General features: G+C 42.9%; 1 protein-coding gene across 1 annotated transcript in view; it reads left to right on the top strand.

Moving 5' to 3' along the window:
* The window catches only part of LOC124723043 (E3 ubiquitin-protein ligase HERC2), an 819,840-nt gene that overhangs the window by 35,048 nt on the left and 762,188 nt on the right, over window positions 1-22,604 (top strand). Inside the window, exons 5-6 of the mRNA XM_047248222.1 lie at window positions 7,044-7,257; window positions 9,219-9,319. Of these exons, the coding sequence (XP_047104178.1) occupies window positions 7,044-7,257; window positions 9,219-9,319 (315 nt within the window). The remainder of the gene's footprint in view (window positions 1-7,043; window positions 7,258-9,218; window positions 9,320-22,604) is intronic.

The following is a 22,604-nucleotide window of genomic DNA, read 5'->3' as shown; positions in this document are numbered from 1 at the left end:
CCGGGTGGCTGACTAGTGGGATAAGTATATCATGTAGAACAAAGTGGGAATTATATCAAAGTGTTAGAAGCAGTCACAATCAAGCTACAGTAGCCCATTACAAACAGTATTGTAAGGACTAGAAGCAGTCACAATCAAGCTACAGTAGCCCATTACAAACAGTATTGTAAGGACTTAAAATGTTATTAGCAAGGCAAAGAGTATGTGATATGCAAATAAAAAAGCTGATTCACAGGATAAAATTAAAACCATATGGTCAGTTGTGAAGGAAATGTCTGGCCAGTAACACAAGGTCAACAATATAAAGTCAGTTTGCAGTAAAAATATTTCTGTTACTGATAAATCAGATATATGCACAGTATTTAACAATCATTTTCTGAGCATTGCTGGTGAATTAAATAACAATTTAGTTTCCACAGGGAATCATATAACTTTCCCGGCAAATGCCTTTCTGAGATTGATGTCTGAAATACTCCTCTGTGATACAGACAAGAGGGAGATCGAGTCAATTATTAAATCACTGAAGACTAAGGACTCTCATTCATATGATGGAGTGCCAGCAGAATATTAAAGTACTGTGCTGCACATGTTAGCCCTGTATTTAGCCATATTTGTAGTTTTTCCTTTAGGAATGGTCAGTTTCCTGAACAATTAACATACTCAGTAGTAAAGCCGCTTTATAAAAAGGGAGAGAGAGATAATGTAGATAATTTTAGATCTATTTCTATGCTATCAGTGATTGCTAAAGTTATGGAGAAGGCTGTGTAATGTAAGGGTAATTGATCAATTTATATCACACGATCTGCTATCAAATGTGCAGTTCAGCTTTAGAAGCCGAAAATGCTATATCCTCTGTGAGGTACTGGATGGGTTAAATGAAAGGTTTCGAACACTAGACATATTTTTTGATTTAACTAAGGCATTTGACTGTGTTGATCACAAAATATTGCTCCAGAAGTTGGACCATTACAGAATACGAGGGATAGCTCACAATTGGTTCATCTCTTACTTTAGCAACAGACAGCAAAAGGTCATTATTCGCAGTGTGGAGAATGGCTGTGATATGGGGTCTGAGTGGGGTACGGTCAAATGGGGGGTGCCCCAGGTATCAGTGTTGGGGCCACTCCTGTTCCTTATTTATGTAAATGATGTGCCCTCTAGTATTACGGGTAACTCTAAAATATTTCTGTTTGCTGATGACACTAGCTTGGTAGTAAAGGATGTTGTGTGCAACATTGCCTCGGTTTCAAATAGTGCAGTTCATTACCTAAGTTCATGGCTCGTAGAAAATAACTAACGCTAAATTACAGTAAGACTCAGTTTTAATTTCACAGACTGGGCATATGATTAGTGAAATTGAACAGTTCAAATTTCTAGGTGTTCAGATAGATAGTAGATTACTGGTAACATAAGTATAGCCTTTTCATCATCGTGTAGTAATGCGTGAAAAGATGTGAAAGAATCAAATTTATGTATTTGCTAATTGAACAGTATCTTTAAAGTTGCTTGTTAAAGACTGCATAGAGCAGAAAATACCCAGATGCAAAATTGATCATTATATTTTTTTACACAAAAAGTAGCACATTTATTATCCCCCAACTTCCACAAGTGAGTAAAATAAATTCTGGTGGCCTGGAAAAACTCCCTTACAATACATTTATTCACTACCAGTTTCAATTATGGACCATCTTCACAGTGCTCGCACAAGAATGGAAACAAAGTGAACACTGTGAATCTCAAAACTAATTACATTTTTGTGAAAATTATTATTCAGAAAAAATTAAGTGCACTTACAAAAAATATCTATTGTGATCCTAGCTGTGGTTATGATCACAGATGTGTACGTACTTTATGATAGCTAAATTCACTGTTAGATTTTCAAAATGATGCTGTTGGGTAATATAAGGTGTATTGGGCATATGCCTGGTTCAGATTACTGGTAAAGCCCGTGTTCAGGATCTTGTTCAAAGACTTAATGCTGCCATTTTTACTATTCGAACAGTACCGGAAATAAGTGATCGTTCGACACAAAAATTAGTCTACATTGCTTATTTTCATTCGCTTATGTTGTATGGAATTATATTTTGGGGTAAGTCTTCCTATTCTAAACAGATATTTTTTGCTCAGAAATGGGCAGTTCAGGCAATAAGTGGTGTAAGTTGTGTGCAGTCTCCTGCTGCATCCATTTTCAATAAGCTACCACTCGAATTCAAAAATCTTGCAGTAATCCACGCATTTTCAAATCGAAACTGAAGAGTTTCCTCATGGGTCACTCCTTCTATTCTGTCAAGGAGTTCCTTGAAAAATTAAGCTGATTATTGTTGTATTGTTGACAGAGTTTACTTAAACTTATGGACTGACTTTTTTTGGGTTCATAAACATTTATTTTTGTCTGTTATTACTTTTATGTTGTAATTTCATGTACTGATATGTTCCATGACCTTGGTGATTTGCTCCTCAATTTGGTCCCATGGAACTTGATGTGTAAATAAAATATAAAAAATAAATAAATCACCACCACCACCACCACCACATCAGTTCATACAATGTGTGGTTTTTCCACATTCTGCAGCTACACTCATCTTGCAGTGGGCCAAAGACATTCCTGAAGCTTTTTCATTCAGATACCAATAGTTTCTCATCGTCCATTTTTATAGTAGCATCACCATGTCCTAAATCTGTGTGTTTCAATCTCCTTGTGAATGTCTTTCTGTGGTGCTTTTTCTCTTGTCTCTGTCATGCATAATATTACCATGCAAACTAACTTTCTAGACACATCCCATAGAATGTTTACAGACTTAGCCTGTGGAGACTATCTCATCTGGTTCTGACTGCCAAGACCCCTGTCCAGTATGTGTCAGGTGTCATGAGAGAAAACAGAAAATTTGTTTGCTGTCTTTCTAATTGCTCGTTTTCTCTGTTTTCTGTGGTCTTTCCAACACAGATTTCCTCTTCTCGGCATATAAAATCCAAGCCCTCAGCTGCTTTTGATTCTTGAATGCTTCCCTTTTACTTAAACACTGATTGTCTTGCATCTGTAGTTCAGTTGCTTTCCATCTAGCTTTTGCAGCCTTCTCTCATGCCTAATTCAACTCTTTCTGCTTTGGCCTTTACTTTTCCCCTAATATTTCTGCCACTACCTCTATTACAGCTGCCTCTACTACCATTCGTTATTGTCCCCCCTCCCCCCCTTCCTCTGTCTTGTTAAAGTAATTCAAACCATCACCGACACTGAATTATGGTTTCACTTCTGGAACCCTTGGCTTTTCTGTATTAGATTGTTACACTGATTATACAGCTGTGATGGTTTTCATTCATCAGTAGTGTATATCCAACTGCAACTGGGCAATATTTATAAAATGATCTGTGGCACCATCTGTTTTTCCAAACAATCTTACATTGGTAATGTTTTTGTTTGTTGTGCCTCTCATCTATCAGTGTAATAATATAGTTTAACCTTTATGGTTAGTTGGGAAGCCTTTGAATTTCCAGGTATCTTTATGGATGTCTTTGTGCAGGAAAGTCATCGATCTGACTTCTGACTTACTGTGAAACTAATAACTGCAGTTCATTGTTATTTGTCTCTGTATGTAGACTTTCCTTCTTGATTTTAGGTCTATAGATTTATACATGCCCCCAGCTTGTCAAAGTCTGCCAACACAATTTTCACATGCTTGATACTGATATTTTCCATAGTTTTCTAAATGTACGAGTCATCTATTCATCACTGATTTTGATCAGTGCGAGTGCATAGTGTCATGTCTCTGCATGTATGTTTTATGGCAGGGGCGGGCAGGAATCCTGCACGTGTGCGGTGCACTTGCACGCGTGCAGTTAACAGGTGTTCTGTGTGCACACAGGGCAAGCTGGCCACCTGCTTACCTCCCCTCCAAACCATACCTTCAGTCCACTTCTTCCTCTGTAATGCGTTTTGTTTTTCTAGCTTGCGTTATTGAATGATGGAATAAGGTTAGCAGGAGTGCTTGAAATAAATCATGGTTTGAAAGAGTACCTATTAACTACGATACGTTTTATTTAATTATCACAGGTGGAGTTTACAATACGTTTAATATCTGGAACAAAGTTTCTACATGCAGACAAACGCAAACAGTTACGTAAATTTTCATCACTTATGTTTGCTCTTAACCGAGGCTTATTAATTCAGCAAATGGTTTTCCAGCTCTCACTATATTAAGCGCAATTTTATAGCTTGCACGTACCGCTGGGCTGTTATTGTTGTCGTCCTGAAAAATTGAAAACAGTGCTCCATAAAATGTTAAATCAATTAGATGAGAGACATGACGAAAGAAAGTCGCAGATCTCTCGTGACAACGGCAACTAGGACAGATGCATCTAATATCGTCAGGTCGCTCTTCTTAAGCTTAGTCAATCTCCCCATCCGCTCAGAATCCGACAATAAATTGTACTCGTCCTTGTGAAATTTATTATAATGGCCTTCAATACTAAACTTCCGCCGACCAGCGAGAATACTGCCACATATTAAACATTTCGAATTTTCACGTTTTTGCACAAAGAAAAAATGATTCTCCCATTACTTTTTAACAGATAGCAGATCTCCACGTCTCCGTTTCCTTGATTCACTCTGCATTTTCCGGTTCTTGAAATACAACGTTCACTACGTAGTGGTCACTTCGCATCAACGTCCGCGGCTTAGCCTTGTACTACACTGCCGCAACCTGCCGGCTGTCGCCACTGCCCCATTCGACGATTGCACGCGAGCAGCACACGTGCAGCGCTGTATGCTCACAAGCCGCGTGCAACATTTGCCCACCCCTGTTTTATGGTAAGATATGAAGTCCTTAACCTGTGTCAGAATCTGGTCATTGACCACGTAGCCCTTTCCAAGTTTGTGTTCTCCAAGAACTCATTGGTGTTGGTACCCATGTGTCATATTTCTACTCCATGCACTTCCTGAATTCCTATCTCGTACACCTGCTGCCTTCCGCTGAGCCATCAGCAACTCTTCTCCAACCCTTCCTGCCACTCCCCATTTCCTTTCTCCTCTTGCCCGTCCCACCCAACATACGCCCTCTCCCCAGTCAGCCTGTAGAATGGCAGTCTCAGCATTGTGCTTTCAGCAGGTGTGTGTGTGTGTGTGTGTGTGTGTGTGTGTGTGTGTGTGTGTGTGTGTGTGTGTGTGCATTTTGCACCAGAAGTCATTCTACATACATCTTCCATAGATTGAAAAGTCCTCTGGGTGCCTTACCGGCCCTGCCTTGAGCAAGCCCAGTAGTCATAGTGTTGCTTTAGTTTCTCCAGGCCACCAGAATTTTTTTTACTCACTTGTGGAAGTTGGGGGATAATAAATGTGCTACTTTTTGTGTAAAAAAATATAATGATCAATTTTGCATCTGGGTATTTTCTGCTCTATGCAGTCTTTAACAAGCAACTTTAAAGATACTGTTCAATTAGCAAATACATAAATTTGATTCTTTCACATCTTTTCGCGCATTACTACATGATGATGAAAAGGCTATACTTATGTTATTTATCATGTTTACTGTGTAATCCATTACATGTAATTTGAAATGTTTGCAGTGTAAAATGTGGTTGTTTGGTGTTTCACATTGGTGCACTTTAACACATACAGTGTTACTTGTAAAATGTAACAAATGTATCAAAATTATTTCTTAAGTTGGGAGGGGATCCTTCTCTCTCTCTCTCCAGTCTACAGTAATTAGATTCTGTAAAGCAGATGTTTGTCTGTCAGTCAGTGTTTACATGATATTAATAGTTCTCATTTTGTTTAGGAGTTAATTAGAAATAGACTACTGTGGACCCATCATCTTTTTTTATTTACTGTCATTCTGTTTTGTAGTTTGCCATGTGAAAGTGTTATACATAAAGCAATCCCCAGTAACTCTTAATGTGTTGACATAATCGGTGTGCTGTAACTGGCTGACTAGGCAATGCAACGTCCGTTTGCATTTTATAAAATTTTCCCATGTGAATTTGATAAAATTAATTTCGTTGCTTCATGACATTTATTACTTCTGGCTTAACATGTGATCTCTGTTTGTTGTTAAGTTTGAAAAATATAATCCTAATATTGAGGTATGCATCACAATCATTATTACTGTCACCATCAGTGAGGCTGAAATTATCATTTTTAACAAGCTGTTTTGTTTTGGTTTGTGGTTAGTAGTCTACTTCTGAATACAGTAGTGTGTGACATGCTGTGTGTCATGAGACACTCCCCCTTTACTGCCAGTTGCAAATCACAGAGTTGTTTTAAACAATCTGTAGCTAAATCACCCAATGTATTTAACATTGGAAGCTTTTTGCTGTTATCACTGTGTGTGTGTGGTGTTGTGGATACAGAGCTTAATTTTGAAAGCTAGAGAAACTTTAATGCTTTTCTGTAATAAACAGATGGTAACTGAATCAAGAAGGCCCACATTTTATTTTCCATTCTTCTTATTGCGAATTGAGGTATCATTTAAAGACTTCTTTGTTGCTGAGTTGTCATGTGTTTTCAGGAGCTAATGTATTTTGACTTCTGAAATATAGGGATTGCTGTACTATAATTCATGGAAGTTTATATATTACTTCCTAATAAAAATGAAATAAATAGTTCTGTCTCCTTATTTAATAGAAGATACTGCATTAAATAGATATGTCATTACAGAGTTATTGAATTACCCATCTTCCCAATCTTTTTATATCCATAATCTACACAAGGCAAAATTTTTCTACATAATTTACTTTGAAATTGGTGTGCTCTCAGTGCGCAAATTATTTATCAGCATTTGTTTACTGTTGACTTTCTCAAGTAATAAATCTGCAATTGAGTTATACATTATCTAGTAATGATGACAAAAAGCCAGTGAAGGGTTTTGTATATTAAGCTATATTTGTTAAGTAAGCCATTGGTAGTTGTAATTGCATCAGTCATCAATCCACTAATATATTGGCTTTGATTTTATTTTTTTTAAATAGAGGGCATACTTTCCCTTGTTACTTACTTCATATTAATATCATAAGTAAATATTAATTGTCTTTCTTGTATCATTTTTATTTAGAAACAGAACAGCTCTACAGCTGCTTAGAATCCTTAATATTTGAGCAGAAAAGGCTTTGTCATGAGGCTGCCAGCAGTACCCTTTCCGCTGTCAGATTAAGACAAAGGCTGATGGTGACTAAGAGGTACTTTGTAGCTCTCACAAGACATAGTCCATCAGAAAACATGAGACCTGTACACAAAGGAGTGTCACATGGACTGAAAAAGGATGTACGGTAATGAGAACACATAATGAATTTGTTTTTTAATACTCAATATATTTGAAATAAATGGGTAGTTATAAAATTTAGTTTCTAGAAAATATGTTAGTTTGGTTGTAAACGTTGGTAGTTGCTCAGTATGAAAATTCTTTTGTAAATTTTTTGTGCAGTTATCTTCAGGCTGACATGTGTATTTTGTATTAGACAAATGATGGAAAACCCAGGTTGGGAAACAGCAGTGTAAGGAAAAGATAGATTGCTAGTCACTGTGAAGATGAAATGTTGAATTGCAAACAGGCACAACAAAAAGACACTTACACATTAGCTTTTTGCCTCAGCCTTCATCAGAAAAGGAAACATACAAACATTCAGTCACACAAGCAAGTACACCTCATACATACATGGCCACCAACTCCCAACAGCTCAGACAAGCTGTCAGAGAAGGTGATCATGTGTGTATAAGGTGTGGCTGCTTGTGTGAATGAATGTGTGTATGCTTCCTTTTCTGACAAAAGCTTAGGCTGAAAGCTAATGTGTAAGTGTCTTCTCGTTGTGGCTATCTGCAACTCAGCATTTCATCTTTGTGGTGAGTAGCAGTCTATCTTTTCCTTATACTGTATTAGTAGTTTGTGATAGCAGACCATGAGAATGTAAAGACATAAAGTTAACAGACATGCTAAGAAATCAAATTTCTCTTGATTGGCAGCATTATTGTTTATATCTAATGAGACAGGCATGATGTGGCAGGGTTCTTAGTCCACAGTTATCCTACCACTACAGATGTAAAATGATAATTCATTTCCTAATAATTGTAAATTGTACACACTACACTAAAAAGCCAGTGATCAGTAGCACAGAAATGACCCTCAACTTGCTGAGTATTGGCTGGGAGAATTTGCTGGTGGCACTAAACACAAATTGTTGTGTGAAATAGTGCTGGGCACTTTCTAATGAAAATACAAGCGACATTCAGTTATTAAAGAGACAAACTGATGTAGAATAAAAAATTACGAAATGAGACTTTTACTGCTTCTGTAAATAATCTCCACCAATATTAATATATGAACCAGAATTTTTGTACATGATACAAAGAAGTCTAGTTGTTTCTTAACTTTTTTCCACCTAGTGTCTCCTTGAATGTACCAAACAAATTAAAATCTTGTTTAGAAAAGGGTCACCTTCCCTTCCATAGTGTTCTTCCAAGTCTGTACACACTTTGAGTATTATTTCCTCTTGGGGACCTACCTTGTTCTTGTTTTATAATCGTGAGCTTGTTACTGATAATGTTATGAACTGTGTCCTCACTTACTGTAATTGTTTTTGTTATATGGTCAACTGTAATACATCGGTCTTCATTAATAATGGGTTTCAAGTGAAGGAGTTGACACCAACTAGCTGACGAAGATGTTGCTCGTCAGTTACTGAGGTTCGACCATTTTTGAACTGTTCTGTCCACTTATAAAAGTTTTCACGGTTCATACAACTTTCACCATACTGTAAAATCTTCCGAGAAAAGATTTTAGTCAACTTTTCACCTACAGAAAGCAAAAATTGGATCACTGTGCGTTGGTCAACTAATGTGGAAACTTCATGTGGAGATGCTATCATTACATGCAATACTGAGTTTGTAAATGAAACAGTTTTTATTTGTCAGCCATTCTCAACTCATCTCAATGACTCCAACCTTAAGTTGTGAAAGTACAAAACTCTTTGTGCAAACTATTTCATTTTTACATTAGTTTGTCTCCATATGTATCAGCAGAGACAAAATTAGAGACTGTGATGCTGTCGCAGAGAGAATGATTAAAAAAGAAATGCGATGGCAGAGGTTTGGTCACTGGGTAAGGTAGTCAAGTGCAATTCCTGTTGATTCAGTTTTGATTATTTTGTTAATGATCAGTGATTAGTGATATGCTTAAGACAGTAGTGTACAGTAGTCTTCAACATTCTAACATTTTTCCCCCCACTATATTCAGTTCCAGGACTGGAGAAAAGGCAACTATAAGCTTGGCAAGGGTTGGTTCCAGAGCTGCACTTAACTTTTCTTTTGCATTTCTAAGAAGAGCATGGAGATCAGGTATGAAAAGAAAATGTCTAGGTATTGATGCCAATAGTTATTGGGTCTAGCGTGGTAACTATTTCATTACTTCAAAATGGTCAATTGTGGAAAATATAATAAATACTTCCTTTTAAAGTATTCAAAATAATGTCATACATTTATTTATTTATTTTTATTCCTTTTTATATGTAGCTATCAAATGATGGCTTTTGCAAACATTATATTGTTAGAAAGGTATAGTACATATCATGCTTGTGTACAAAGATTCAGTACATAACATAATTAACTACAAAGTTTAATACATAATATATACAGCTTAGATTGCTTTTAGTGAAAACATGCATTTATTTACAAGAAAAGTTTTTAATTTTATTTTAAATGGATCCCCAGTATATGCTCTTATTGAGTCACTGATCTAAAAAACGTCAACAAATTGTAGGTACAGGCTCCTTATACCTTATACTTTTCTACTGAATAAGTGCTCATAGCTCTTAAGGTATGCATTTTAGAGCCAGTTTTTACTAGAATTTTTTCTTGTTTTGCACCATGCTACCACCTCCCAAAATGTGAAAAGTGAAGAGCTTGCAGTAGAAGAGATCAGTTTTGTAGTTTCAAAGACGAATAAGTGCTAATATTTCTTAAGGTATGGACTTCAGAGCCCTTGTTTACTAGGCATTGTTCTGGTGTAAAGAACCTTTCCCCAAGGTGTTTTTTAAGTAATTAATCAATTAATTTTTTTTTGAGGGGGGGATGACACACCCTGGTCACGCACCCAAATGCTACGATATACAGGATGAATCACCCAAAACTTGCACTGCAAATATTGTGGAAATAGGAAATGGAAAGTGCAGTTGGTGTCTGGTTTTCACAGAGTGCATTGGTAATCAGGGGCCCATATTGTTAGATTAGTGTAATAATACTTAGAAAGAGTATTTTTGTTCAGATGTACACTTTTTTTAAAAATGGAACAATGCCTGTTAACATTAAAAAAGTAAAAGTAGGGTAAATTAGAATGTCATTGGTGTTTGTTGCAGGATTCTTGTGCAAGCCATTTAAGAGATATCTTACTTTGAAAAGTTTCCACACCGACACATGTCTGTGCCATTCAACCTGTGTATGCTTGTGTGATCCTTGAGTGCACTGTGACTTGCTAGTCAGTTAGTGTGTGACAGTCCAATCATTAGGTAATGAGTGGTCAATGGGATTTGCCAGTGCAGAAAAAGCTGACATGCTCATGGTGTATGGAGAGTGTAGGAAGAACACAGTTCATTCTTGTACAGTGTATGTGTCAAGATATCTCAATAGACATCAACCATCTTAGCATTTATTTATCAACCACTGCAACCATTTACTTGAAAGTGGTAGTGTAATGTTTAGGCAATGTAACAGAAGTAAATGACTGACAACAGAAGAGGGGAAAATTAATGTTCTTGCTGCTGTTGCACATGACCCACACATTAGTTCCCACACAATCACACGAGGAGGTGGCATGTATCAGGAAGGTGCCCTACGCATCCTCCGTCGACATAGGTTCCACCCTTATCATATCTATCTCCATCAAGAGCTGTGTGGAAACTATTGTGACAATTGTGTTAATTTCTGTGCATGGGCTCAAGACAGGATTTATTGTATTGTATTGAACTGGGGACCTAGAAACGATGGAGATGCTTCATCCCTGCCACAGCCTTCAGTGGTTTACAACCCCACAACAGGCTACAGCAGTCCACTCACCCCACTGCCACCTCACACGAAACCCAGGGTTATTGTGCGGTTCAGCCCCCAGTGGACACCTTCCACCCCCTACCCCCACTCCCCTCCCTGGGAACATCTCACACCAGACAAGTGTAACCCCAAATGTTTGCGTGGTAGAGTAATTATGGTGTATGCGTACGTGAAGACAGTGTTTGTGCAGTAATCGCCAACATAGTGTAACTGAGGCGGAATAAGGGGAACCGGCCCGTGTTCGCCAAGGCAGATGGAAAACCGCCTTAAAAACCATCCACAGACTGGCTGGCACACCAGACCTCAACACTGATCTAGCAGGCAGATTCATGCCAGGGTCCAGCACGCCTTCCCGCCCGGAAAGCAGTGCGTTGGACCGCACGGCTAACTGGGTGGGCTATGACAGGATACACCAGACGTGTCATTTATCTTGCTTAGTGATGAAGCCACATTTGCCTGTCATGGCCAGGTAAACTGCCAACATATGCACTATTGGTATGTTGACAATCCCCATTGGCTTCGTCAGGTGGAACGTCAGCATCCGTGGAGTGTAAACGTGTGGTGTGGAGTAGTGAACCATCAGCTCGTAGGCTCATTTTTCATAGATGGAACACAGAATGCACACAAGTATCACAGTCTTCTAACAGACCATCTTCCATGGGTGCTAGAAAGCGTTCCTCTGCTGACTAGGAGGTGTCAACATGATGGCTGTCCAGCCCATAGTGCACGAGGGACCTGTACCTTCGTTGCCCCATTCCCCGGATTTGATGTCTTTTCACTTTTGTCTGTGGGGAAAGCTCAAAGTCTATAAGGACATACCAACTACACTGGATGATCTGCAATGACGTATTGCTGCAACCTGGTTGGATATCTCCCCTGAAATGCTAACACGTGCAGCATTCGTCCCATACCAGAGTGGAAGCTTGTATTGCCAGTGGTCATTTTGAACACACCCTGTGATCGTCAGTTGTCTTTGACTGGTCACTATCCCCACAACTAGTATATACACTTCTGTTGTTTTTTAGTGTGTGCTACCACAAGTCTCAGTGAGGGAACTTTTCAACATACAGTCTCTCGTAAATGGCTCGCAGTAGAATCCTGCAACAAAGACTACTGACAATCTCCCCTCCCCTCCCCCTCCCCTCCCCTCCTCTCCCCTCCCCTCCCCTCCCCTCCCCTCCCCTCCCCTCCCCTCCCCTCCCCTCCCCTCCCCTCCCCTCCCCTCCCCTCCCCTCGCCGCCCCTCGCCGCCCCTCACCACACCTCCCCCCTCCCCCCTCCTCCCTCCCCCTCCCCCTCCCCCTCCCTCTCCCTCTCCCTCTCCCTCTCCCTCTCCCTCTCCCTCTCCCTCTCCCTCTCCCTCTCCCTCTCCCTCTCCCTCTCCCTCTCCCTCTCCCTCTCCCTCTCCCTCTCCCTCTCCCTCTCCCTCTCCCTCTCCCTCTCCCTCTCCCTCTCCCTCTCCCTCTCCCTCTCCCTCTCCCCTCCCCTCTCCTCTCCCCTGCCCTCCCCTCTCCCCCTCCCCTCCCCTCCCCTCCCCTCTCCTCTCCTCTCCTCTCCTCTCCCCTCCCCTCCCCTCCCTGCTCCCCCTCCCCTCTCCGCCCCACCCCCCTCCCCCCTCCCCTCCTCTCTCCTCCATTCCCGTCCCCCTCTCCCTCCCCCCTTCTCGCCTCCCCTCCCATACTCCTCTCCTACATTCCCCTCCCCCTCTCCATCCACTCTCCCTCCCCTCCCCTCTCCTCTCCCTTCCCTCTCCTTCCCCTCTCCCTCCTATCTCCACTCCTCTCCACCACTCTCCTCTCCACCACTCTCCTCTCCCTCCACTCTCCTCTCCCTCCACTCTCCTCTCCCTCCACTCTCCTCTCCCTCCACTCTCCTCTCCCTCCACTCTCCTCTCCCTCCACTCTCCTCTCCCTCCACTCTGCTCTCCCTCCACTCTGCTCTCCCTCCACTCTGCTCTCCCTCCACTCTGCTCTCCCTCCACTCTGCTCTCCCTCCACTCTGCTCTCCCTCCACTCTGCTCTCCCTCCACTCTGCTCTCCCTCCACTCTGCTCTCCCTCCACTCTGCTCTCCCTCCACTCTGCTCTCCCTCCACTCTGCTCTCCCTCCACTCTGCTCTCCCTTCACTCTGCTCTCCCTCCACTCTGCTCTCCCTCCACTCTCATCTCCCTCCACTCTCATCTCCCTTCCCTCCGCTCCCCTCCTATCCCCCCATCCCCCTTCTCATACCATTCTCCCTTCCCTCCCTTCTCCGCCACCTCCACTCCCCTCTCCGCCACCTCCCCATTCCACCACCTCCCCTCCCTCCCTCTCTCTTCCCTCCCCTCCCCTCCATTCCCCTCAGCCCAGCCACCTCCCACCTCCTCTCTTCCCTCTCCCTCCCTCCCTACCCTTCGCTTCCTCCCCTCCCCACCCCTTCGCTCCTTCCCCCTCCCCTCCTCCCCCTCTCCTCCCCCTCTCCCCTCCGCCCCTTCCCTCCATCCCCATCCCCTTCCTCTGCAACCCCTCCCCCTCTCCCCCTCTCCTTGCCCTTCTCCTCCTCCCCCCTCTCCTATCCCTCTCCCCTCCGCCCATTCCCTCCATCCCCATCCCCTTCCTCTGCATCCCCTCCCCCCTCTCCTCCCTCGTCCTCTCCTCCCACTCCCCTCTCCCCCCTGCCCATCCCCTCCCTCCCCTCTCAGTTCTCCCCCCTTCCCCTCTCCTGCCCCTCTCCCTCTTCCTCCACCCCTCCCACTCTCCTCTTCCTCCTCCTCCAACCCTCCCACTCTCCTCTTCCTCCTCCTCCACCCCTCCCACTCTCCTCTTCCTCCTCCTCCACCCCTCCCACTCTCCTCTTCCTCCTCCTCCACCCCTCCCACTTTCCTCTTCCTCCTCCTCCACCCCTCCCACTCTCCACTTCATCCCCCTCTCCACTTCATCCCCCTCTCCACTTCATCCCCCTCTCCACTTCATCCCCCTCTCCACTTCATCCCCCTCTCCTCTCCCTTCCCCTCTCCCTCCTCCCCTCTCCCTCCCCTCTCCACCTCCCCTCCCCCTATCTCCTCTCCCTCCCCTCCCCCTATCTCCTCTCCCTCCCCTCTCCATCCTCTTTTCCTTCCCCTCTCCCTCCCCTCCCTCCCCTCTCCATCCCATATACCTCCCCTCTCCCTCCCCTCTCCCTCCTATCTCCATCCCATCTCCCTCCCCTCTCCCTCCTCTCCCTCCTCTCCCTCCCCTCCCCTCTCCCTCTCCCTCTCCCTCCCCTCCCCTCCCCTCTCCCTCCCCTCTCCCTCCCCTCCCCTCTCCCTCCCCTCCCCTCTCCCTCCCCTCCCCTCTCCCTCCCCTCTCCCTCCTCTCTCCCTCCTCTCTTCCTCTCCCTCACCTCCCCCTCCCCTTCATTTTCTCTCTCCCTCCTCTTCTCCTTCTCTCCCCCCCTCTGCTCCCCCATCCTCCCTGACAACATCCTACCCCCTCCCCCTCCTCTCTGCCAACCCCCAACCTCGAACCCACAACACCCTCACCCTCAGTCTCACTCTCACCCTGCCTCTGACACACACACACACACACACACACAGATAGAGAGAGAGAGAGAGAGAGAGAGAGAGAGAGAGAGAGAGAGAGAGAGAGAGAGAGAGTGAGTGAGAGTGAGAGTGAGCGAGCGAGCGGGGGGGGGGGGGGGGGGGGGAGGGAGGTAGTGATATGCAGTGTCCTAAGAAGTGTCAGATGTGTTTAGAGATGGTAGTGCCCATCTTAACAAAGAAAAATGTCCAGAATCACATACTTCGAGATCTATGCACTTGTTCGTTGTGACTGAAAACAGGAGTCCAGTATTGTCAGATGTGATGGTACACATCACAACATGCAAAAACAGACCATTACACATGGGCCCAGAAACACATACTTCCTGTGACCTATACATTTGTTCATAGGATGGTTCAACCTTATGTCCATTCATGACATTTGTTATAGGAGGTGCTCAGCGTGATGTTCATCCGTGGCAATGCATCCCTCTGCCCTTTGGCATAAGGAATCTTGCACTCTTTGAAATACAACAGCTTTTTGTAAGTGCTGGCATCCATACAAGTCCTGTAGTGTGTAGACATCATTGACTGGGGTAGCATAGGCTAATGCCTTCAGTTGCCCTGTAACCAAAAATCTGGGCGATTGACATCTGGAGAACAGGTAGTCTAAGGTATGGGGCACCCCAAGGTTCACGCACATTGCAGAGGAGATGGTCTGGTGCACCATCATGCGTAAATCACATGTGGAGTGTTTACTGATGTGGTACATCCCCTGCAAGATAGGCAATATGTTAACAAGATATTGATGATAATGAGCTCCATTTAGTCTTTGTGGTAGGATGTGTGTCCCTATCACAATGCCCTTGGGTTTAGGGAGGGACAATGTTGATACCATCTTTCTGCAACTGCATAGTGATTTTCATCAGCTCACACATGCTGGTTATGAAAGTTCATAATTCCATCTCATGTGAAACCCCCCTCCCCCCTCATTGGTAAATAAAATCTTTGATGAATACAGTGGATTTGCATCATACTTCTGCAAGAGCCACTGACCGAACTGCAGTTTGCTGTGGTGGTCTTCTGGCCTAAGTGCCTGGACATGCTGAAGATGGTATGGATACAGCAACTGCTCATTTAATACTGCCCAGACAAGAGGATGACTCACATCTTCTGCTGCTGCCAGTTGCCCCATTCTGGTTCCAGATCCTTCATCCAGTAAATTTAGCACATGCTCCTCCATCTGAGGCATGCACACTATTCGAGGCCCTACACTGTTCATCTTGTGGGGTTCTAGAGAACCCATGTTGTTAAGACACTGAAAAAGTTGGCTGAATAGTTTATCAGACAGTAGTCTTCAATGTGGCTATTTTTCCACGTAAATGGCACAGGCTCAGTGGCTACTTCCATTCGTTAACCCATAGCAGAAAATCATATTCACCATATTACTTTTGGAGTACTATCTTTTTCATTGGTAACATGTGGAAGAGAAAGGAAAATGTACTGAACCGTTTGTATACATGACATTACAAACACCACTGTAACAGCAAACATAACAATTAAGATATTTTCGCAAGTAGATATGACCCTATGATACATACCCAGCATTGCGAGTAATTTGCTGCACAATAACACACACTAATAAGACCAAAACTACAACTGCCTGTAACTACCCATGTCCAGAGTGATGTTTACACTAGAGTATGTCGATACAGAGAGACAAGTGCAATAGTGAGCCCTGCTGATGGATCACTGAGGCAACAACTGTGCCCATGCAGAACTAATTTCCACAATGTTAACCTTTTCTGTCACAGAGGTGGACATATTCACATCCAGATGTTTTCACCCATGATGGACAAGCAATTTTTTTTTTTTCTTTCCAGAAATTTTTGTATGGAGTAGAAGGAGTTGTCAAGCATATATGATTTCAGTTTGTTTGAAGTTAAGTTTTTCACCTCTAAATTCTTTGTATCACTCAAATCTCAATAGGACTGTACATGACTAATTATTTACGATCATATCACCCCCACTAACTGCATGGGAAAGACCTTGGAAGAGACGGTCAATTGCTACTGCATCGGGACTTATGAATTGAGCCAGCTTTGCTGTCTGTTTGTTTGGGATCAGGAGTTACTGTTCTGTAATTAAGAACATGACTTTGCTGGAGGAAGGTTTGTTTTCTTTGACATTGACATGATCTCAAACACTACTTGGAAGTATATTATCAGACAGTTCCATGAATGAGTATCTGGAGATGTCTACCTGCCTCTAGATATTCCTCCCTCTCCCAACATTTCTTTAGGTATCAAACTGGCATCTTTTTCTTCTTTATCTCTTTTGAGTCATCAGTCTTCTGACTGGTTTGATGCAGCCTGTCGTGAATTCCTCTTCTGTGCCAACCTTTATATCTCAAAGTAGCACTTGCAACCTATGTTCTCAATTATTTTCTGGATTTATTTCAGTCTGTCTTCTTCTGCAGTTCTGCAGCTCACTCTGGTACCATGAAAGTTATTCACTGATGTCTTAACAGATGTCCTATCATTCTATCCCATCTTCTTGTCAGTGTTTTCCGTATATTCCTTTCCTCACTGACTCTGAGGAGAACCTCCTCGCTCCTTATTTTATCAGTCTGTGTAATATCAGTCTACTTAATTTGCAACATGCATCTATAGTGCCACATATCAAATGCTTAAATTCTCTTCTTTTCCAGTTTTTCTACAGTCCCTGATTCACTTTGATGCAGTACTGTGCTCCAAACGCACATTCTCAGAACGTGTTTGATACTAATCGATTTCGTTTTGCAACAAACATTCTCTTTGTGTGTGATAGTTTGCTTCTTATATTCTCCTTGCATAAGTTTTATCTTCCCAGGTTACAGAATTCCTTCACTGATGTTAAGTTTATTGCAAATCTCATTTCTACTACTCCTCAATACTTTATTTTTTTTCGGTTTGCTCTTATTCATAGCCTGTGCTCCGTAGATTGTGCATTCCATTCAACAGTACATTGTGAGTTTCCTCTTATTTTGGACAGCACTTTATTTTCTAAATTTTACATTTCATTGGGATTCTGCAGCTAGTAGAAGTAGTTTCCTCCCCTAAGCGGCTCTGCAGAATACATCAGTATTGGTTTGCAAGCTGTTTCTCACATAGCCATTGACAAAGGAGGGACCATATGATGCAGAAGTGAGCCATCAATGTGAGGAGAGGTACACAAGCCATGAGAAAGGAACTTCTTTGGCAGTCTATGCGCAGGGAAATCACATACATTTGGCTGCAAAACTCAGAATTTTCTTTATAAAATATTTGTTACCGAAGTCCACTTTTGGCACAGCAAACACTAGATGGAGCCGTCCTGTTATCAGAACTGTAATACGGCAATACAGCTATGCAGTAAACCAGTGGAAATAGTAAACAAATGAATATTGTTAAGTTAATGACCATTTACAAATAGATATAAACGTTCACAAAGTATATATGAGATTTTGGCCGCATGCCAATTTCGTCAGTCAGCGATCGGAAGTACTGAGAGTATGTTCTCTGATATGTGGCAATTAGATTTAATGAGTCTGCTCTCTGTACTGGTCGTCTTCATCGTGCTCTCAATTTTTAGTAAATTTTCATGATAAATTGTTTCAGTTACTTCAGTGGAATCTTATTTACAGCTTTTGCTAATAAATGCACCATAATGGCATGCTGGGACATATTTCAAGTAAATTGGCTATCCCCACTTCTATATACAATGACAGGTTGCCTGCTTGCAATTTCTAAAGAAATCAGTGTGCTACAGGAGCTGCTTTGAGGGACAATGTCAGCAAGTGATCTATGGAGAACAGGTTGAAGGAAAACCTAAGTGATGATTCGCTAAGGTCATCCAAGGAAGGATTAACTTAACTTATGCAAGCCTGAGCGGGAAGGTACGATCAATTGTACTGTGTGTCATGAGATCTTGCTTATGGCATCGCCTTACGGGGAAACATTTTAAGAACCTTTGTTGAGGATACAGGATGCATATGGCAGACCTTGCACATGGAATCCCTTTTGTCAGCAAGAACTATTTTGCTGAAAAATCTGTGTTGAGAGTAGGAGTTGCAATTAGACATCAAGTGTGTTGGAAAGAGAAACGAAGGGAACTGGGTATTAAAAGTGACTGAAATCTGTGGCTTGTGGGTAGTAACATTGAGTTAAAACTGTGTACATTGTGTAGTTAAAAAAGTGTGTTCCAAAGTTTAAATCATGTCCAATGAATACAAATATTTCACAAGCAAAACATAATGAACAACCGTCAGGAAGACGTTACAAGGAAGAAGAAAGAAGACAGTGACAACAGACATGGCAAGGACAGTCACATATCCAGTGGATGCCCCACTGCATGCAGGTAGTGCATGGAATGCAGTTGACTGTGGCAGTAGCTTATGGGGTGTGTTTGGGGTGCATACACCGAGTCCAGAGTTCAGTGCACAGACATGGCATCAGCTCATAGCTTCAACCAGCTATGTCATCTGGAGAGCACAAAAACTTACATACAGTAAGTTGAGGATCATGTGAGCTTTAATAGTTCGTATCAGTATTCATAATTAGATATTCTAGTGTATGTTAGTCTTGAGAAAGGTTAGAATAAACAATGACAGACAAGATGAGTAATTTAGGGAAAATGGAAGAGCAGGGTGTGCATCTAGAACAGTGGAAAATGTGCCCAGTGTTGAATGCCTTTGATGAAGCAAAGAGAGAATTAGTGGGGTTTATGATACAGGGTATTAGTAATAAAACTGACGAGTTAGAAGAATATGTATGGGATACTAATAGTAGCATGTATCAGTGTATCAAGGAGGCTAATTCTGAAACATTATGCAAAGTCGATAGGAATCTTGCGGAAATGTGGGACCTTATCAGTGTGCTCCCTGCCGCCGTTGGATAAGCAGCTGCCAGCAGCAAGTGGTATACTCTTAGCTCACTTATTTGTTACATAGTTTAATTCTTAATTTCTTTGCGTGTTTTTGCTACTTGCATTGTTTAATTCATAAATTTCGGGCATATTATAGTATTTGAGAGTTGTAGCATCGCGCTTTAGTACCTGAATAGTGTAAATTCGCGTAGTTGTCTGTCTTCTGTTTTTGTTTTGAACGGCCAGTGTCGGTTGGTCACAGCTATTGTGCTCCCTGCCACCGTTGGATAAGCAGCTGGCAGCAGCAAGTTGTACACTCTTAGCTCAATTATTTGTTACATAGTTTAATTCTTAATTTCTTTGCGTGTTTTTGGTACTTGCATTGTTTAATTCATAAATTTCGGGCGTATTATAGTATTTGAGAGTTGTAGCATCGCGTTTTAGTACCTGAATAGTGTAAAATCACAGTCTCCTTCTGCCGCCGAGCAGTGTGTCAGCAGTGCGCAAGTAGCAGCATTACTGCATTTACTAGGCAGTCTTGTATTTTAATAACCGTTTAAATTTCGTGTCGAATTGTTTGTGCTCTCTGTAGATTAGTTCAGACGTTCTTTGCACAACAGTTTTTAGCATGGATAGGGACGGCAACTGCTGTGTTCGGATGCAGGCTGAGTTGGCATCCCTTCGCTCCCAGCTTCAGGCAGTGTTGGCTTCGGTCACACAGCTTGAGGCTGTTGCCAATGGGCATCACTGTGGGGGTCCGGATGGCGGTTTGTCGGGTACGGCCAGCTCGTCCCACGCATCCCCCAATCGGACTACGACTGTGGCTGCCCAGGATACTGCCCACATTGAGGCTGATCCCTCACCTGTGGTAGAGTGGGAGGTCGTCTCGAGGTGTGGCAGGGGGCGAAAGACATTCTGGAGGGCTGAACGGAAGGCCTCTCCAGTTTGTCTGACGAACCGGTTTCAGGCTCTGTCTCAGGCTGATACTGATCATCAGCCGGACATGGCTGCTTGTCCTGTTCCAGATGTTACCCCTCAGTCTGCAAGATCCGGGCGGTCGCAGAGGGTGGACTTACTGGTAGTTGGGAGCTCCAACATTAGGCGCGTAATGGGGCCCCTTAGGGATATGGCAGCAAGAGAGGGGAAGAAAACCAATGTGCACTCCGTGTGCATACTGGGGGGAGTCATTCCAGATGTGGAAAGGGTCCTTCCGGATGCCATGAAGGGTACTGGGTGCACCCATCTGCAGGTGGTCGCTCATTTCGGCACCAATGATGTGTGTCGCTATGGATTGGAGGAAATCCTCTCTGGCTTCCGGTGGCTATCTGATTTGGTGAAGACTGCCAGTCTCATTAGTGGGATGAAAGCAGAGCTCACCATCTGCAGCATCGTCGACAGGACTGACTGCGGATCTTTGGTACAGAGCCGAGTGGAGGGTCTGAATCAGAGGCTGAGACGGTTCTGTGACCGTGTGGGCTGCAGATTCCTCGATTTGCGCCATAGGGTGGTGGGGTTTCGGGTTCCGCTGGATAGGTCAGAAGTCCACTACACACAGCAAGCGGCTACACGGGTAGCAGGGGTTGTGTGGCGTGGACTGGGTGGTTTTTTAGGTTAGATGGCCTCGGGCAAGTACAGAAAGGGCAATAGCCTCAAAGGGTGTGGGGCAAAGTCAGGACATGCGGGGACCAAGCAGCAATCGGTATTGAAATTGTAAACTGTCGAAGCTGCGTTGGTAAAGTACCGGAACTTCAAGCGCTGATAGAAAGCACCGAAGCTGAAATCGTTATAGGTACAGAAAGCTGGCTGAAGCCAGAGATAAATTCTGCTGAAATTTTTACAAAGGCACAGACGGTGTTTAGAAAGGATAGATTGCATGCAACCAGTGGTGGCGTGTTTGTCGCTGTTTATCCTGTAGTGAAGTAGAAGTGGATAGTTCCTGTGAATTATTATGGGTGGAGGTTACACTCAACAACCGAGCTAGGTTAATAATTGGCTCCTTTTACCGACCTCCCGACTCAGCAGCATTAGTGGCAGAACAACAGAGAGAAAATTTGGCATACATTTCACATAAATTTTCTCAGCATGTTATAGTCTTAGGTGGAGATTTCAATTTACCAGATATAGTCTGGGACACTCAGATGTTTAGGACGGGTGGTAGGGACAGAGCATCGAGTGACATTATACTGAGTGCACTATCCGAAAATTACCTCGAGCAATTAAACAGAGAACCGACTCGTGGAGATAACATCTTGGACCTACTGATAACAGACAGACCCGAACTTTTCGACTCTGTAAGTGCAGAACAGGGAATCAGTGATCATAAGACCGTTGCAGCACCCCTGAATATGGAAGTTAATAGGAATATAAAAAAAGGGAGGAAGGTTTATCTGTTTAGCAAGAGTAATAGAAGGCAGATTTCAGACTACCTAACAGATCAAAACGAAAATTTCTATTCCGACACTGACAATGTTGAGTGTTTATAGAAAAAGTTCAAGGCAATCGTAAAATGCATTTTAGACCGATATGTGCCGAGCAAAACTGTGGGGGACGGGAAAAACTCACCGTGGTTCATCAACAAAGTTAGGAAACTACTGTGAAAGCAAAGAGAGCTACGCTCCAAGTTTAAACTCAGCCAAAACCTCTCTGACAAACAGAAGCTAAACGACGTCAAAGTTAGCGTAAGGAGGGCTATGCGTGAAGCATTCAGTGAATTCGAAAGTAAAATTCTATGTACCGACTTGACAGAAAATCCTAGGAAGTTCTGGTCTTACGTTAAATCAGTAAGTGGCTCGAAACAGCATATCCAGACACTCCAGGATGATGATGGCATTGAAACAGAGGATGACACGTGTAAAGCTGAAATACTAAACACCTTTTTCCAAAGCTGTTTCACAGAGGAAGACCGCACTGCAGTTCCTTCTCTAAATCCTCCCACAAACGAAAAAATGGCTGACGGGATACCAATTCAATTCTACACAGAGTACGCGAAAGAACTTGCCCCCTTCTAACAGCCGTGTACCGCAAGTCTCTAGAGGAACGGAAGGTTCCAAATGATTGGAAAAGAGCACAGGTAGTCCCAGTCTTCAAGAAGGATCGTCGAGCAGATGCGCAAAACTATAGACCTATATCTCAAACGTCGATCTGTTGTAGAATTTTAGAACATGTTTTTTGCTCACATATCATGTCGTTTTTGGAAACCCAGA

The sequence above is a fragment of the Schistocerca piceifrons genome, chromosome X, assembly GCF_021461385.2.
Source record: "Schistocerca piceifrons isolate TAMUIC-IGC-003096 chromosome X, iqSchPice1.1, whole genome shotgun sequence".
NCBI classification, from domain to species: domain Eukaryota; kingdom Metazoa; phylum Arthropoda; class Insecta; order Orthoptera; family Acrididae; genus Schistocerca; species Schistocerca piceifrons.
This window is presented reverse-complemented; position numbering and strand designations above follow the sequence as displayed.